General features: G+C 36.2%; 1 protein-coding gene across 3 annotated transcripts in view; it reads right to left on the reverse strand.

Moving 5' to 3' along the window:
• The window catches only part of LOC149563221 (cytochrome C oxidase assembly factor), a 33,049-nt gene extending 13,814 nt beyond the window's left edge, over nt 1-19,235 (reverse strand). For 2 of the 3 annotated variants that reach the window (XR_016364030.1, XM_089826594.1), the window contains exons 1-2: nt 18,930-19,234; nt 1,213-1,317 (exon numbers count right to left, since the gene is read on the reverse strand). Coding sequence is in view for 1 of the 3 variants with exons in the window: in XM_089826594.1 (XP_089682720.1) it covers nt 1,213-1,317; nt 18,930-18,998 (174 nt within the window). In the remaining 2 variants the exon portion in view is untranslated. Of the gene's footprint in view, nt 1-1,212; nt 1,318-18,929 lie in introns of all 3 variants that reach the window. The other variant, XR_016364031.1, reaches the window with a different exon arrangement.
• Nucleotides 19,236-19,463: the final 228 nt, after the last annotated feature.

Here is a 19,463-nt window from a genome sequence, read left to right on the forward strand (position 1 = left end):
GAATGTTGGAAATTAGTGTTAGTGCTCAGTTTATTATTTGTTTGTTATGAGTTGTTTTAACAACTCCCTAATTCTAGGATTATTTAAAACCATAGAAGAGCAATTTAAGGAAGACTTCTTCCTATATAAATGCAATGTCTTGAATGATTTCTTGGATGAATAAAGGCTATTATTTTTGTGATCCATGATATAGAGAGGGGAAATGGAATCAATGCTCTCAAAAACTGGAGTCCTCAACCATAATTGTGTCTTAGCCATAATCTACTAATAAAAATTTAAAAACAATAACTTTGTCTATGCTTTCAGCAATTTGGTGTATCAGAAGTATCTATTTCCAGCTTAGTGAGGGACTTTTGTTCTATGATTGAAGACTGATACGCCCTTTCGCATATCCAGTGACTTACTGTGCTAACAAAGCCCACAAGTCTGTGTGAGCCACTAATAATTATCTGTGCTGTAAAATGTTCCACAAAAGAAACTGCATTGCCTCCACTAGGCAGGATGTAAGTATTGATAATCTTACACTAGTATTGGAATTTCAAAGAGATGAAAACGTAAATGTGCTACAAGAATATGATTGATGTCAGTGTAGTGCATAAATAGATGGATCTCAATTAATCATTGAGAATATTTACGTACAAGTTAAAACTGAGTATGAATAATCCCCCAATGAACTGAATATTCAAGAGTCAAGACCTTCTAGAGACTCTGAGCTGAAAGTTTCTTGAAGCACCATGTCAATGCCTTCTGTTCCTAAACTATTTCTGAGAAATTTAGGTATTCCTAACCATCTTTTGTTATACAAGAGGATCTGCATTTGAAAGTTTAAATAGAGATGATAAAATACTCCCTTAAAATCTTCAAGTTACTCCCTTAAAATCCCCAAGTTGTCTATGATGCGAGCTTCCCTCATCGACACCACAATCCCTAAAATGTTTCATCATTAAAATGTTTCATTGTTTATTCTTGGTTGTGGCTACTTTGGAATGAGTTTAGTCTTTGATCTTTCTGCATTTGGACTGAGATTTTAAAAAGAACCAGCTTTGGATGCAGAAGTGATTGGTCTCTTTTGATGTTTCCTGGTTCACTTGGACTGAGCAGGTAAATTTGTAAAATAAGACACACAAGGACCCTAAATTCTGCTGAAACATGTAAGATGAGATAGCATCTTTATAGTGACATTGGAATGTGAAAAAGGGTATGAGTCTGAACCTGGCCACGCTTGCAATTGAAATACGTTTCCCTTAAGCCCACACATTCACTTGAAATTGCAGGATCCTTTTCCCCTGCACATTCTCTATATGAACGCTTCTCTTCCTGAATTGAAAATGAAAGTAATTATAAATTTAGAGAGGCTAAATGTCAAAATAATACCAAGCCTGGAAGCAGAGAACAGACGATTAGAAATTTGTCAGCAATACTAAGTCTAAGTGTTAAATAAGGAATCAGAAAGAATACTTGCCCTTAAATACACAAAAAAAAATCCATCAATAATATTTTACTACAAATAAATAATAAATATTAAGTTAAACACAAATTCTCTGAAATATCAAACCATAAAAAATGTAGTCTTTGCAGATCCATACATCTTTCTAGAGAAATAAACCATGTCTCCCATTGAGATCATCATTCTTAATTATTCCTTCTACCAATTACCAATTATCATGTCAATGTCTCAAAGAACACAAAAAACAAGAATTTACATGCCTGCATTTAACCAAACAGTAAACACTACTATTTAGTCCAATGTTAAGTTTCAACTGTGTTAATCATAAAAATGGCAAATGCCAAACAGCCTTAGACAGTGATCAAACCATCACATATGGAAAGATTTGTAGAGCAATGGCACATAAAGTATTTCAAAAGCATAGGAAACCACAGTTAAAGTAAGAATTTGACATGTAAATAGAATAGTACCTGCATAGCCAGCGACCTTTCCTCTATTACAGCATCAAAGTAAAATTATGAAAAACAAAAGGTTTCATATTGATATGTATCCATAATTGCCATGTGGCAGTTCTTTTTGCAAAAATCCTGCAATTCCATGAAGATGAATTTGTGCAGATTCCAAGCATCTGTCAAATAGTCTAAGGTACAATATCCTCTGTACCAGATCACAGGTCTTGTGAAATTGAGAAAAGGTAGGTTTTACTGGTTCTTCATAAATCCTAGCAGATGCAAAGTGCCTATCATTTTCAATGGATGATCTCTTTGTCAGCACAAGTATGGATGATCACTAATTTCTCAAAATAGAGCTATGCAAACTTACATTAGGATAATGTATCCATGAGACAATTGCAAAAGGTCTTGCTTGAGTGCCCAGCACACAACTTAACAAAAACAGAATTGGATACAAAGCATCCTAGATCAGTGGATCTTGGAAATGCAAAAGTATACTTAAGGCTCCATTGCTTATGTCATGGAGCCTCGATATCACAAACATCACTTTGGACTAACATAACCAATGGATGAATACTGTAAAGCTAACCAGAGTAAGTACAAGAAGATTAGAAACTTGCACACTTCGCTAACATATAAAGTGAGATTATTGTGTTTCAACTATCATATTAAACAAAGTATGGTATGCCAGAGCAGGAAAATAGGAAATAAGGAATGGCGGAAAGATATAGAGCAGAAAAGTGAAGAGGTTATAAAGGTAGTGCTATCTCTGTACAGGTCTATGTCCAAGCAAATAAAAAATTTGAAAAGCATTAGCACGAATGAAGATGGTACAGGGATAGATAAAAAAGTGCTCATGCAGGACGACTTCATCCCTGTTTTGAAGATAATAAAGGTGGTCAGTGCCAATAAATTTATAAATTGCTTGGAGCCTCAATTTTTAGACTAGCTGATATAAGCTTGCTACGAAATAGGAAAAGGAGAAACATAATTTTGAGTAAAGATGAAACGGTCAACAATCTGATGCAACATGCAGAAGATTTTGTAAAGGTACTTTCATGCACATATTGGCAATCTAAGGAACAAGCAGAGAAGAGAAATATAAGTGAAATCATATAGGAGTTTAAGGGGATTTTGCACAATGATTGCTCAAAGTAAACCATCGATTGGATAACAGGGGTTAAGCATGAGTTGGCAAATGTGAGAAAAAAGCTTGCTCAGTTTGAAGATGCCAATAAGAAATTAAAAGCAGTTAAAAAACATTAGCAAGTAAAACATTCACAAAGACCCCCAACATCAATGACACCTACAAAGCTGTGAGAGCCTTCAATGCTGCCTTCCTGGAGCTTATTGCACATCTCTAAATTTATGGAAATGAATTTTGATACCATTTTTCCAGATGTTACATCAACTGGCAAGTAAAAACACAGGGATGCAGTCTCGGTTTTGCACATTTGGGGTATTTTAAGGATTTGAAGTTCTACCAAAATTCATGCCAACATGGTTTCAGATCTCCCCAAGGGTTGAGCATACAAGGAAATGCAGTTTGCAAATAGAGAACTCAAGAAAAGTGTTGAAAAAGTGGATACAGGCGAGCTGCACTTCAAACACCAAAACTGGAGTCAAATTCACTCTTTTAGGGCACATTTTGAGATTTATATAGCCGATTTTGTGTTGCTAACTTCATAAAGTAGTTGTCTATTTATTCTTTGGTAGTTTAGTAGTTTTCAGTAGTTAATCTGCTATTATCATTTTATTTTTCCCCAAAATTATTCCCAGACACCTAGTTACGAATTTGGCAATTTTGTAATTGTAACTCTATTTCAAACCCAGATTTATTTGTCATTAGTTTAGTTTAGAATACATACTTCAGATAATAAATGTATTCTAAACTAAACTAACAACTAATCATACTTCAGATGTCAAAGAAAACACAATATGAAAAACAAAGGTTTTATATGATTCAATCTGACCTTCCTCATGCTAACGTCCGAAATAGTGTTTTGATTTGGTTTAAATCTCTCATAACCCTTTTATCTATTGTGTTTTCTTTGACATCTGAAGTATGATTTTAGAATGCATTTTTTATTTTGCAGGTTAAATCTGTAGAGATTCTACCTTCAAAAAATCAGAAAATCAATTCTAGACAGCACGTAGAAACCCAAGCTTTGATTAATCTAGCAATAGCACTTTCGAACCAGAAAATGCCCACTTTGTGAACTTTCAAGAGGGGGAACCTCAATCCCATTGTCCCTGGAATTGTATCATGTGAACTTTGTGGTCGTTAGAAGTGACCCTATAAGGAGGGCCTTAAAAACGAAAAGATGGAAAATACATTTCATTTTTGCTTGAGTGGTATAGAAAGGTCCTTTGATTTTCCCCCATAAGAAAGATCTCCTAAAGCTCACCCCTCATCAAAAGAACTGAAAGGACAAAGGCAGGCATAGAAGAGAGACTTCTTTCTTTCAGGAAGAAGACCCATTACCAAATCTCAGTTTTACTTATCCTGTAGTCATTTCTCAACCTGTGGTAAATATAGGTAGGTTTTCATTGGTCTGAACAAACAATCCTATTCCTCAAATTACAATTGCTCTTAGCTTGATTAATAGCAGCAATAGTAAGAGATCTTGCCTCCTCTTCACCTGGTTTTCTCAGTCCAATATCATCACTAGCTGAGTGAACAACATTAATTCTCACACACACATCACCCTCAGAATCTGAAAGAACCTATTGTTGCTGCCCTTGCTAATAGATTCTCTGACTTTCAATATCATATTCATTTCCTTCATAATCAGAAGAATCGTATTCATTATTATCATAGGATTTAATGGAAAACATGTTTATTGTTTGCTTGTGTTGACCTGCCTCGTCATTTTCCTCATACATCTCCACAGGTTGAAGAATTAACTGGGTAACCGCACACTAATGAGGCGAATGGGGCATATTACAAGCTACACACCATGGAGTATTCTCAAGTCCATGAGCATCCGGTCTTTTTAGAGGACCTGTGGTATCTTTGCTGCCTGAACCTTTTTGGTTTTCTTGAACTGGTTTACCATCTTTCCATTTAGTTTATAAGGCATGTCTTCCAACCTCATTTGTCTTTGATATCCTGGCCTCTCATTAGAACCCTTTTTCATTTTTAGCAACCTTATAGCTAAGATGCTTTAGATCAAGTTTGTCATCTTCTTTTGGTTGGTTTTTTGGTGACCATCAGGATTTTGTAAAATCTATGGGTCTTCCCTCTTTCCTATTTCACTTTGCCAATGCACAAAGCTTGCCGTTGAATTCAACAGCACCTCATCATGAGCTGCCCAATAATCCTTATAAATTCTGTCCCAATTTCATTTACAGTGAATTTACAATCATTGAAGAGCATGTTCAAGCCTCTAAGGAATTATGCAATCGAAAATACATAGCTCATTAAGACATAGTGTGTTGATCAATTAATCGATTGAGGTGAACAGGTGCTCGGACTGGGTGATGCACTTCGCTTGGGCTGGGAGCAGCTTCAATACTGACACTCATTGGTAGGAATTATAGCTTAGCAATGAGCACCGGATCAGCATTCCATGAACAAGGAGTAGCCCAACCGAGAACAACAATTAATGCGAGCAGCTTGCTAGAATAAGCTCCTTGTACATCTGCTAGCCCTTCCCTGACAATTACTGAAACAGCCACCTGTAACATAAACCCCGCTCTCCAAGAAGTTATGGCTGGCCAGAAGCAGACGGTCCTACCAAAACGGGGAATAGTAGGGCTATCTAACTTGTGGACAATGTGGGACTGAAGGCAAGGATAAAGAATGAACAAGGGTTGATGTGGAACTAGGAAGAAAGAGTGCCTTCCAGATTTGGGAGCACCAACAGTGACATACCCATGCAGAGATCCAATACCCGAGAAAGAATGATATCAAACTGATGAATTATCACTTTTACAAGATACACATCTGCTACTGAAGCTACTAGTTGTGCACTTGGAGGATCTAAAACTAGATATTCTCCTGCCCATATCTTTGTTGTTTGCTCTGTTGGGGTCGGTCACGGGCAAAAGCTTCGAGTTGGCAAGTATGTGAAGCTGCGAGGCTAAAGTGTCACCCTGACCTCCTTCCCTTTCAATTAGAGTGGCAAGCTATAGATCCAGCCCATTTTTCCATAATAGAGTTGCCCATAGATAGTAGGGGTGCTTACAATTCCCTAATGAGGCCATCATCTTCACTCCACAGATGGGCCCTCAAGATGGTGGGAATTTTGGGGGATTGCTTTTGTTTGGGGTGACAAAGATGACAAATCCCATTTCAGCAATGAATCATATTTGAACCAATCATACGCCCATGTTGAATTTCGTTCCCCTGCGCCCATTGTCCAACGATCCGCAACTACAGACCTAGTATGTAAGGCCCACAAAACTGCAACCTTTGAGCTGCAAACTTTACCTCCAAAACAGCTTGAGAATAGCCTTGTGATTGAGCTCAAAGCAATGAAAGAAACACAGCCCAAGTCACCAATGAAAGCACTAAACAGAAATTGAATCCACCACATATGTGCACTCAACTTATTCTAGGCTTGCTACTACAAACACCTGCCCACAAAATTCAAACTCCGAAAATTAGAATTTCAATACTAATCATCAAGCATCTATTGCGAGAAGTTTTGGACAGTCAAGACCGAATCGCATTTTGAATACTCGATCGAACAACGGAAGTGTACCTACTGACAATGCAAAAGGTATGTGAATGTGTTGACATTAATTTTGTAGAATCTACAAATAGGTCAGGAGATGACCACACATAATTTGATGGAGAATTTGGAGATGAGTCACAAAATCAAGATCTAGCATGTACGCCCTTCAATTCAATAATATTACACTCTTATGTCCTCCTAAGCAAGAGTGCACCCAATGCCAAAGTTAGAGCAAATGAATTTGTGTTCCCTTTTCAACAAGAAAATGAACCTCAATATTTTGAAGTACACACATTTTAAAATAGCAACTGGAGCAATTACAACTTGCAAACTAGAAAAGAGCCTCTCACTGATGGAAATTTGTCTCGCCTTGAATCCGACTCCACCTAATCCTTGAGCTAGTAATAACCCCACTCCACCAAAGGGACCAAGTGTGGAAGCTTCCAGTTCAGCTAATAGACCCAAAATTCTACCAAATCCAACTTCGGTACACAAGACATACAATGTCATAGAAGAATTGGAAAAAAAAAGTGACCATCTTTATGTACGATATGCTGCAAAGTTGCTCGTCGCACACAGAGACATTAGAATCACTACATCATTCAAGAAGCAACTAACTTTTTGCTGCTTAGCACACTCCAATGCTAATGCGAAAGTAGTACTGCCTTTTCTTTTAAGTGTGAGGACTTTTGGGAGAAATCTGCACAACTTTTTGACAAATTTTGTAGCCTCTTGTAACATTATGACTTATTCAATCTGTAAGAAGCTCAAAAGGACAACTCAACCATCCAATCAAGTGGTAATCCAATTGGATAACACAAAGTTAATGTGGTGGGAATCTTAAAGGATGTTCACATTTAGCCAGTGGTTGATCCCCAAAATATAGGAATGTATCGACAGTCATGTTGTGGATATTTTGGAGTTGTACAAAAGAATGGACTAAGTGCCTCAGAGGATGGTTCTCTGCAGATTTCGCCCAACAATGGTTTCCATGGAGAGGTTTAAATAACCAGATCAAAATAGATGTAAAGTCAACACTTAAAAACATGATCAAAGAATATAATGCTCTGAATGAGACTAATTATGTCCAATCAAATCTTAAAGCCTACAAGTCAAAATGGACTAAGTGCCTCAGAGGATGGTTCTCCGCAGATTTCACCCAATTATTGTAATGTCCCTATTTTGGAAGAGTTAATTATTTATAAAGTTATCGATAAAAAAAAAATTACAAGGTAACTTTATATTTAATTAAGTGATATATCTTATAAAGTCATTAAATAAAATAATGTTCTAGAGGTTGCTAGAAGGAGCAAAGAAATAATTTTAAAAAGAGGCTGACCTATAGAGGAAAAAAGAATAAATAGGCATTGAGGGCTCATTGCCTATCATCGAGATTTATAATTGATATTTGCTGATGTGCGTTGTGGAGCCTAGGGTTTCTGCAAGTAGTCACAATTGGCCATTGAGAACGAAAACTCTCAATTGGTACGCAATTTTGAGGGTGTGAAAGATCACCTGAATTATTGCAGCTGTGGGAAGGATATTTTAGTGCTTTCACTTGTGCTTAATTGCTGGTTTGGAGTTTCAAGTGGAGTTGCACTTTCACCATATCATCTTCAGCAGTCAGTCTCCAATATCTGATCAATCCAGGTTCTTCATTTCAGTTTGTAGTTGTAACAAGTTCTCAATTGTATACAGCCAGTTAGGGTTTGTCTGTAATGTGCCATGTCATAATGTTTTGGTGCTGAAAATTGCCATATCATTTGTAAAAACATTTGATTTTCATTGAATGAATACATTGGCACTATTATTTCCTTATTTCAGTAATTTACTTTAGCAGTGTATTAAATTTAGGGTTTTGTTTAGTGGCCTATTGGAAAGGGTCATTACAATTATGGTTTCCATGGAGAGGTTTAAATAACCAGATCAAAATAGATGTAAAGTCAATGCTTAAAAAAACGATCAAAGAATATAAAGCTCTAAATGAGACTGATTATGTCCAATCGAATCTTTAAGTCTACAAGTCGGATCACACAATGGTTTTTCAATCCATTGAGGGAAGTGATTATGAGAGCAGCCCAATAATAATGTTGTTGAAGTTCAACTCGAACTCAAGTGTCTTTCAAGATACACATGGAAGATGACTAAGAACTTGAAACATTTGGGAAATGCCAAAATGCAAGCCAAGTCTAAGCCTATAAAGCAACCAAATGTGTGGAGACTCTCCTTTGACAGCTCCAAATGCAAATAAGGAGTTGAAGCCAGAATTGAATTGATCAACCCAAGAGGTAAGTCCTTTTATGCAGCCTATAAACTTCAATTCTTATGTACCAATGATGTGGCTGAGTGTGAAGCACTTCTTTACGGCTCTCTAATGGCTCATCAAAAGAAAATTAAGGGCCTGGTTGTAGAAGGGGTCTCACCTTATCATAAGGCAAATCCGCAGTCAATATTCATACATTGACAAACAATTGAGTGCATATCAAAATAAAGCGTGGGATCTCATCGAAGATTTTGAGCCATTTAATATCAAATCTATTCAAGGTGTAAGAATAGCATTGTAGATGCTCTAGCTAATAGCTAGTTCTCTACAACCCATGGAGAAGTCAAACTTGAAAAAGTTCTCAATAGAACTTATTGTGTCCCAACTATAGCTCATAATATCACCAATTTTCAGGTCTTCCAAGATGATTAGTTCATATTGGATTTTATGTGTAGTGTATCTTCAAACAAAAATAATTAAATGAAGAAAATCACACACTTAAGGAGTTCGGTGATGAACGAGTCTTATGTCTCAAGATGAATGACATCCCTAAGGTCATGGTCACATTAGAGAAAATTTTTGATTGAGTTGAAATTGTAGCTTAGAGAAAATCATAACCTGTCCCTAGCAGAGATAAATAGCAAGTGCACAACCTTGGTAACGAAGAAGACCAAGTACTTATTGCCAAGGTTCAAACCGAACAAGAAAAGAAAGTGATTCTATGGCTGCTCCAAGATTACAATGATTTCATCACATGGAGTTATGAATTAAAGACGTTGTGACACATTGGTGATTGTGCACAGCTAACATGGTATGAATGCTTTTTCGAAAAATAATAATTTCATTATTGAAATTTCTTGAGTTATTTTTCGAAATAGATTTTGAAAAACTTTTATTTTATCATGAAAATTTAGACTCAAGATTTTCAACATCCTTTGCCTACGTGTGTTCAAAAATTTGTTTACAAGGATATTTTCTAAAATTCGTCTAGGGTTTCTGATTTTTCTCTGGGCGGCTTTTCTCCAGCAACTCGTGTGTCATTTACCTTTCCCTTGCCTACATGACCAGCTTTCTCTAAAAAACGACTAGCTTTTTGGCATTTTGGGCATGCATTTGACTTTTTTTTGAGAGCATGTTTTTCTTCAAATTCGTGGCCTTTTTTGGGCATTTTCAACCTGTCTTTTTCTGCACATCTTCTGCAAAGGGTAGCATCTAGAAGGTTTTAAACCCTTTGTTTCTGATTTTCATCCAGCAAAATTCTTGTAGATCTCCACTGGGTTGGTCTCCGTTGTTTGTAGGTCATCATTTTTTGTGCCTCAATTTTCAAACCAGCAGATTCAGAATCTAATTTCAGATTCTTTGTGGTCTTCAAGTTCTCTTCTAGGTCTCCTTTCACTTTTTCTAGGTCTTTCGTCAATCTTCCTTAGAGTTCCTGCCCTTTCAAATATTCACAGTTTTTGCATTGAAAAATGTGTCATGGCATCTCTCACCAAGGTTCTCTTGGAAGGCAATCAGCAATTCAACGAAAAGAACTACAACATCTGGAAGTAGAGAATAATGGTGATTGCAGATTTTTTTTTGAAGCTAGATTGACCATTAAAGGAGGGTATTAGAGTTAAATATCTCTATTTTTGCTTCTCTCTTCTATAGATTTACTTCTATTTCTAATGGCCACTCCTCTTCTATGTTTCTATATTCTCTCTGTTCACTATGGAAATTTTCTCTCTCTTCAAAATGTTTCTATTTCTCTCTTTGTTCATTATAGACATTCTTGTGTATACTTGTATATATAGATCATTTATGATCTCTGTTAAATAACATACTTATTATTTTACCATAATATACTTTTATGCCATACTCCAAACCTTTTCGACAAAGGCCAAACAATGTCTCAATAGAACCTTTGATCCAGGAGGTGCAGAAATTGTTTGATGCCAAGATCATATTCCCAACGAGGCATTCCACTTGTGTAAAAAATTTAGTCCTGGTGCAAAAAATGAAGGTGAAATCAGGTTGTGTGTGGATATTAGGGATTTGAATCAAGCTTATGTAAAGTATAACTATCCCCTTCATTAGAAAAAGTATTGCAGATCATCGACAGTTCACAAATGTTATCTTTCTCGAACAAGTATTCAAGATACAACCATGTCATGGAGAAGGAAGAGGATATGATCACGACCACCTTTACTACCAAATGAAGAACGTTCCCATACCATTATATGTCATTTGGATTAATCAACGTAAGTGCAAACTTCCTGCAAGGACATAGCATTCTGGGGATTAGTAAGTAAACATATCTTCATATACATGGACGATTTAATAATCTTTTCAAAGAACCGTGCAATCTATGTGGGTGATCTGCATAAAGTGCTCCAGAGATCTTTATCTCGCTAAACCCCAAGAAATGTGCATTCTAGGTCATTGAAGGGAAACTATTGGGTCACGTGATCTCTAAGAAAGGGATGGCCATTGATAATTGATCCAGCCAAAGTTAAGGTGATAATCAATTTGAGCCCTCATGCACATGAGTTAAGACATTTAACTCTTGTTATTCTCATATGCTTGAGTTAGAAAATGTAAATAGGAGTTTAAGTTATGTGCTAAAGAGGAGGTGTTGTGCTTTGGGAACAATCCATATGCAAGTGAAACATGTAAGAAAAAATGAAACAATATCACGTATTTTAAATTCAAACCTTAAATATATGTTGACAATGTCCATAATTTTCAGTGTCATACCAAGAAAGGAGATTATATATCATTATTTGGTTTCGTGTGGGCTCTTGTAGTATATTTGGTGGAATGGAGTATTAAATTAATTTGCAAGTCTATAATAAATCATACTTATACAAGTCCAGTATTTGTAGATTAAATTGGTGATAAAAATGTTGTGATTAAATAGTGGAATGGAGTATTAAAATTAATTTGCAAGTCTATAATAAATCATACTTATACAAGTCCAGTATTTGTAGATTAAATTGGTGATAAAATTGTTGTGATTTGTATTTAAGCTCCAATTAATTGGATTGTCGACTCCTCTTTTTAAGACATACAAATCAAATATAAATGCAATGTCTTCTTTCCATAAATATCAAAAAGAATAAACCTCGGAAAAATCTGCTAGTAGGCCAGAGTTTTATCCCATTATGTATAACCTTCCACGTGTCAATAGATGCAACCAAAGATCCTAGTCTCAAAGTTCTATGATCATTTTTTTGTACCTTTCCATATTGAATTGACATGAAGGCAACAGAAAAAGAGATGTCAAACTAAATACAGTTCGGACAATAGTTGAAAAACAAGGACTCCACAACAACTCGGCAAGCCCAATATTTTAGAAGATAGGTACCTAGCAGAAACTTGGGCAAAAAATTGAAAAATTTATCAAACATTTAAACATATATTGTCGGAAAAATGTTCAGTACTCCCCTCGGGATTTGTGACAAGGGCTTAACCACTTCTTATGTACTATGAGTTGAGTGGTTGTATCAAGCATTAACAGATCGGTCTTTTGGTGCAACAGCAACCGCACTCTAACAAGTGGTATCAAAGCTTGGTCACAAGTCTGAATCCTCAGACCCTCGAGTAACAATGAGGGGGAGATTGTTGCCAAAATGTTCAGTTCTCCCCTCTACCTATGTGAGGAATCTGCCCCAAATGACTGGCCAACCTAACCACTGTGCTTCCCATTCAGCCATCTCCCTCTCCAAATCAACTAACTCATCATTACTTACACTGATCCAATCTGAATATGGATCAACGTTATCAAGGTCGAATGCTTTATGTGACCAGTTCCGCTGTACCTTCTGTTCATGCAATGAAAGGTTCTATTGCACATGAACAAGATCATTCAAGCACTTTTGAGTCAACCTATTGCGTTCTCTTGTGGGAATGACTTCAAAAACACTCCTATTGCACTCACACTCAAAAGTGCTACAAAACTAAGATAAAATGCGGATGGCAAAATTTTGAAGATTAGGCTTTGTGGCTCCATAATCTTCCCACCAGAAATCTCCAAAGATAACAACTGTCATTTATAACTTAGGATGTTAATAAACTTTCAAAATTAAAATAAATGGTCTATGCATTTTTTCTACCTGGTTGTAGAGTGGCTCTCCTAATAACCCCCTACAAATTCCAACTTCCAACTCTGTAAATTCTGATTTTTTGCTTGTCTTGTAGAAATGTGACCTCAAGGAATATTGTCGAACAGTTGGCATGAAACTCCTGTGGTTGCTGTTTCAGATTTCAATCTGATTGCTCTCGCTTAAAATGATACCAAAAATGATTTGTAATGCTTAATAGAATGTCTACTCAAACATCTACAATGCAGATGCAATTCCTTATATGTTTCCCAATGCAAAAATAAGACCAACACATGAAAAAAAGAGTACCTACAGCTTCTAGACATTAATGCAAGCATTTAGCATGCAACATAGCTATGAGCATTTCATCAATCTCTTGCTAGAGATGGACACACTAACTAATATGCCAGAACGATTAATGCAGATGCTTTATTCAGTAAAAATATTTACAATGACAAATTTATATGCATCAATAATTATTTGATTTAAATAAGGATCCTGAGATTTCTAAATATGTAAACCATTGAATTCCCCAATATATGTTGTAGCTCTCAAGTATGAAGAATTCCCTTGTGCCAAAGCTTGGAACAAGAAATGATAGCACTGTTGAACCCAAACCTGCCTTCCACCTTCAAACGCAGGTTCTTTAATTATTAACGATGCCTTCTATTTTTGATTGGCGTCCCTCTAAAAGAGTCGTAGCAGCTTGTATTTTCAAAAGCAGCTTTTTTATACTGCTGCAATCTACAATATATCTAATTTTTGGCTGCTAATTGTTGATCTCTGCAAACAACAATAACAATCTTGGCCTCTGAGTGCAGCCACCACCTAGAACAATTAGTCGGGTGCTTCAACAATTCACTGTGTTGCTAATCTTGGAAGAATTTGCAATTCCTCATGCCTAAGACTCAAACCCTTGTCTCCAACTCTCAGCCAAATCCACCAAAGCAAAATACACAACACATGAATAATTCATTTTCACCAATGAAGCCTTTTATAACTCTCAATTGAAGATTGGCCTAGTAGCTTCAAACTCACACCTCACATAGCTTAAATCATAAGTTAGCTTTTAAATGAATTTGTTTTTTGATAATTTGAAATATCATATTCTATTACTTTTCCCACCAACATTTAGGCGCCCAAAGTCAACTTCATTAAATACAATTAAATGCATTTGTCAAACCTTATAATAAGCTTTTTAATTAATTATTAATTAAGTGTAACTTAATTAATAATTATTAAACAAATAACAAGCATAATATTTATTTTTCAAATCATAAAGCTCCAACTCCATACGTTCACTGCATGAACCTAGCACCTAGATGCCCTGCCACAAATAGCAACTAGCCATTATTGACTTACTATAAATAGTAAGTCTCAAAATGAAATCCTTGTCAATGTCACCACAACTCCATGCTACTATCAATTGTTCAAGTGCCCTTCTAAGAATAGTAACCCTGACTTTCCTGAAATTGACACCTACTATAAATAGTAAGTGCACCAATCTAACCCAAACGAAGAGCAATCCTAAACATCCCTGACCTCTGGAGTGGGAATTTGCCTTTGGCTCTACCAACTAAGACCCTTTATACATCTAATTAGCCTACGAGGGTTACTAATAGGCTAATCCTCACTATAACCCAAGGTGAGCTAAAATGGAGACATTACAATTCTTCTATGAATGCAAGAATCTAAAGAAAACAATGCCCCTTCAGCCTTCATATAACTAGGTATCTCATCAAGTATAAGGTCTTGAAGCTTCTCACCATCAACCAATCTCTCAATACATGTGTGAGGCCAATAAGAATCTCAACATCTACTTTGAAAGTAGGAGAGAAATAAGACTTGTGATTCAAATAATAGGTTGTAGGGTGCAACATGAATTACTGGTAGATTTGCTGGTCCCACATCTGATCGATTATGTGTCTTATGGATTCATATTTGATCTTGTTTGACTTATAAAAATGTTGAATCACCTCTTTGGCCTTGTTCATGGACTCATATAAATACCACATGGGGCTTTGATATCTATCCACCAATCATAGGACCCTAAACAATGGTTTTGACACGTAAATATTAAAATTTAACAAAATCAACAAATTGTAATATTAGAAAATAAATGGACAATTAAAAATCGAAGTGTGAAAACTTACATTGCTTATCTCCTCCAAAATTTAAGAAAATCTACCTTTGCAATGTTTTCTACTTCAACCCTTCAACATTAAAGACTCTCCAACCACCTTTTACTCACAAACATGGACTTAAGATTAGACATTGGAACTAATATACTCTTCATGGTGGCGAAATAAGTAACAAAGTGTGTGCCTCCTGATCACATGCGATTCTTACTATCAAAGTGCTCTCTAAGATTCAAGACCCATATGTGGTTGCGGTGTACTTTGTGACATTTCTTACGTCTTCAACCATATTCTTTATCCAGCTTAGTTTCCCTATGTCCTCAAGGAGTAGATCAACGCAATGGGCAGCACATTCCAAATTAATGTTGGGTGTCTCACCTGTAAAAGCTTATAGCTGTCACATATTCAATTGCACTCTTAGTCAAAATCTGAATGACATTTTGCACACCAACCTGCATCACCACATTATCCAACATATTGCACGAGGTCTCTAGATTTTTCATTTCATTGGAGGAATCAACTTATTTTAAAATGCTAGTTGTACCCTTGAAGCCACTAAGAAAGTTGATGTATCTTGTTCCTGACATCCGTCCACCCATCAAATAAAATGGTGCAACCTTTCTTTTACCATTTTTTCTTTTTTCCTTCTACTATTTGGTGTGGGTTTTGGACCTCATCCTGCAATGATGGCCCACTCAACTCATGACGAATTGGGTCATTAAACCCCTTACCTACCATGGCCAATGCATCCCAATAAGGACTAGATGCAATATTGAACAGAATCATATTGTTATACCAAAATCTTCTGCATGTCAACTTTAACTCATGTTGCAAGTCTTTATTGTATGCAATACCTACCAATTAAAACTGTGCACAAGGAACAAAAAAGCTAGAATTATGGCTGTCCACACTTCCTTGTCCTTGTTTTCATGGCCCAATGGAAGAAGAAAACCCTATATATCTCCATGTGACCCTGTAGAACTAAAACCAAAGATTGGGGTTGCCATTGCCTCTGTCATTCTCTTTGTATTTGCTTTCCTTTGATCATATGTTACAAGGAAAAATTTTGCATCCTCCTCAACCTCTGTAGTAGCTACTTCACATGTCCTAACATTTTGTAAGAGATCTGTGGGAGGTGATATTTGAGTTGGTTTATGCCACCATTCATAGGCTTAGTGCAATGGATACAAGTAACCTCTCCTTGCCCTACACCTAGCATCCTATGTTTCCAACAAGGATCCCTTAATTGGCCACTAGTTTTACTTGTAGAAGCCATATATGCTTTAAGAAAAATACAAATGAAACCTAGCAAAAGCGAGACAACATCAAAAATCAATTACAAGGTCATCCATTTTGATTTTAAACCTTTTCTCATATTAGATTTTCATAAAGAGATAACTACAACAGTGACAACCCAAAACTATTAGGAATGGAGTAAATTTTAGTTTTGAGCAGTATATCTTGATTCTTAAATGTTGGTTCTGCATTGTGGATTGAACAACAAGAAGTTAATTGGATTTTGCAATGAGCATATAACATATCAATTACGAGCTACAGCTAGAGTTATTTTGGAAATTGATAGATGTCTGTTGTCTGAGAGTTATCACATAACCACAAGCATTAATTATGCACATACTTCATTCTACAACCACAGTAAGATGTCTACAACGAATTTGAAGTAGCTCAAAATTCAAATGCCGCTAAAAGATACTCATGTTCACACTAGGCTCCAGTAAAAACATATAATTCGGCATGAAAATTAGAAATAGTAATCCTGCTGAGATGATATATGGATATTTGTTCTGGATGATGCTGGTCCACATGGAAATCCAGAATCTCCACTTTAGTTTCATTGTCACCCCTTCTGTGTTAGATTGGCATACTATTTACACACTACAAATGCTTAATTTCATCCTATGTTCCTTGCCATACAAAAATCCCATTGGATTGTACCTTGTGGTAATGACAACTGTTGTTTGCTGTGATAGAGCTAAAAGATTTAACTGGACTATATAGATTGGTACCACTTGAAGATTTAACTGCAAGATTTGAATTCTTCACACATGAGATAATCGTTCATTAATTTAGTGAGGTAATTTTGCTTTAGTTGCCCAGTTTTGTAATTGCACACCCAATGTCAATTTTTAATAAAGAGGAAAACCTAAATATTTTTCCTCGAAAGAAACCACAATTCAATACCAAAAATTGAAAATAGCCTTCTTAAAGGAGATTGGGATGTTGAACCATGTAATTTGTGATCTAGATCTGTTTGCTTGCTGCATTCAGAAGGTAATATAGATGGTTGATTTGCTTTACAAAGGAGCTAGAAAACAGAAATCAAATGAAAGTTTAAAAATCTGTCTCCTCCGATGATAGGCAGCCCAAATAAATTTGTTTTGTTCTTGTGATTACTTCTTATCTGAATCTGAAGCTAAAAATTAGTAGCTTCTATAAAAATGCAAACAGCATACCTCTAATTCTTACTGATCCCAGCGAAATGCTGCTGCCCCTATTCTTACTGATCCCAGTGAAATGCTGCTGCTCCTATTCTTATGCCCAGGTTATCGTGCGATCTGTTGTTTTGAAGACAATAAACGGAAGAATATTTTCCTTCAATTGATGGCAGGGACTTGTTAGGAAAGATAATTTGAGTGCAATGGAGGTGAGGTGGGATATAAATATTTTGCAATTATTTATGCCTAACATCTCTTGCTTTGCTTATTTTGCTTGAACAAAATTCAATTGATAAGTAGGAGATAATTTCCACAGCAAGTCAAATTGTGATATTGGTGAAGGTTTTGCAAATGAGGTTGCAAGCTTTGGGTTTAACTGTGGAGGAAACTCCGTAGTTAAGCGCGCTCAGGCTGGAGTGGTACTGGGATGGGTGACCTCCTGGGAAGTCCTGGTGCTTCACCCCTGTGAGCATCACCTAGATCCAATGAGTGCTAAGTGTTCCATTTATTCTCGTGAGAGATGGATTCAGTTGAATCACTACTCATGAAACAGAGGTCAATGAGTTTGACTCAAAAATCACACAGTTAAATCCTGATAACAATATCACAATTTGACTTGCTGTGGAAATTATCTCCTACTTATCAATTGATGAGCTTAAGATGCTTTCTAATGAATGGTTCATAAGGCACAACACTTGGTGAAGGGTTTGCAAATGGGATTGCAAGCTTTGGGTTTAACCATGGAGGAAACTCTGTAGCTAAGCACACTCAGGCTGGAGTAGTACTGGGGTGGGTGACCTCCTAGGAAGTCCCAGTGCTTCACCCCTGTGAGCATAACCTAGATCCAATGAGTGCTAAGTGTTCCATTTATTCTCATGAGAGATGGATTCATGTCGAATCACTACTCATGAAACATGGGTCAATGAGTTTGACTCAAAAATCACACAGTATCACAAAATTCAATTGTCAGACTGGTAATAGAAAAAATGCTGTAGCATGGAGAAAATAGACAAACCATGAGGACATTTTCTTGCGAAAACCTCGTAAAACTTCATTGCGTTACCTGAACAGAAAACTGTGCTATGACAATTACAAGAAACTCACTAAGTTACCGGAATGCAGAAACATTGATGATAACTCTATTTTGTCTGTCCGTAATTCTAGACTACTAGTGAATGACCCACCCGTATCCTAAACCCCACTCCTATTCCAAGTACCTGAGATGTTGAAAAAACAAAATAGCATTCCATATCTTATAAAAGTAATTGAAGGCAAACATGTTTAAAACGGCGTGTAAAAGAGGTCGTCACGACAAACCTCACAGGCAAGCTCGAGAAAAAGAATTTAATTTTTGAAAAAGGAACAAATCCTAGCAACTAAACGGGGAAATTAGCTGAAGATTTGCAAATAACCTTAACGCATGGAGAATCGCTAAGACATTTGACTAACTCCGCTGCTAACCCTTTGCACGATTTCGCCATTTTCTCTTCTGTTGGGCTCTTCTAATCACTAATTTTTCTTCCAAATGAGGGGAATAGACAAGTGTTTGATCGTTCTGTCCTTCCTGTCTGCACTTGACACAAAATCAAATGAAAATAATTGTGATTTGAGGTAACGTTCAAAAAGGTCCAAATGCTTTATGGTAATCGAAGGAGAGCACAGAATTGATAAGCTCATCCTCTGGAAAATCCTGTTTATGTATCTCAAACACTTCTCAACTGATCTTCCGCAATTAAATTATGTCGAAGAATTTTATCATTTTTTTAATTAAAAATATTTTGAATTTAGTATTATTAGATGTTTATAATATGGACTTCAATATCAGTTGTTCTTATGTAATCTTTTATAAAGTTTGCATAATCTTTTATAAAATTTGCATAAGTTTATACAGGGGGAGGATTTAATAGGTGTACATTTGGATTCATATTTTTAACAAGAGCTCTTTG

Source organism: Cupressus sempervirens, chromosome 4 (assembly GCF_028749045.1).
Source record: "Cupressus sempervirens isolate cs-2001-9-10 chromosome 4, ASM2874904v1, whole genome shotgun sequence".
Lineage (NCBI taxonomy): Eukaryota > Viridiplantae > Streptophyta > Pinopsida > Cupressales > Cupressaceae > Cupressus > Cupressus sempervirens.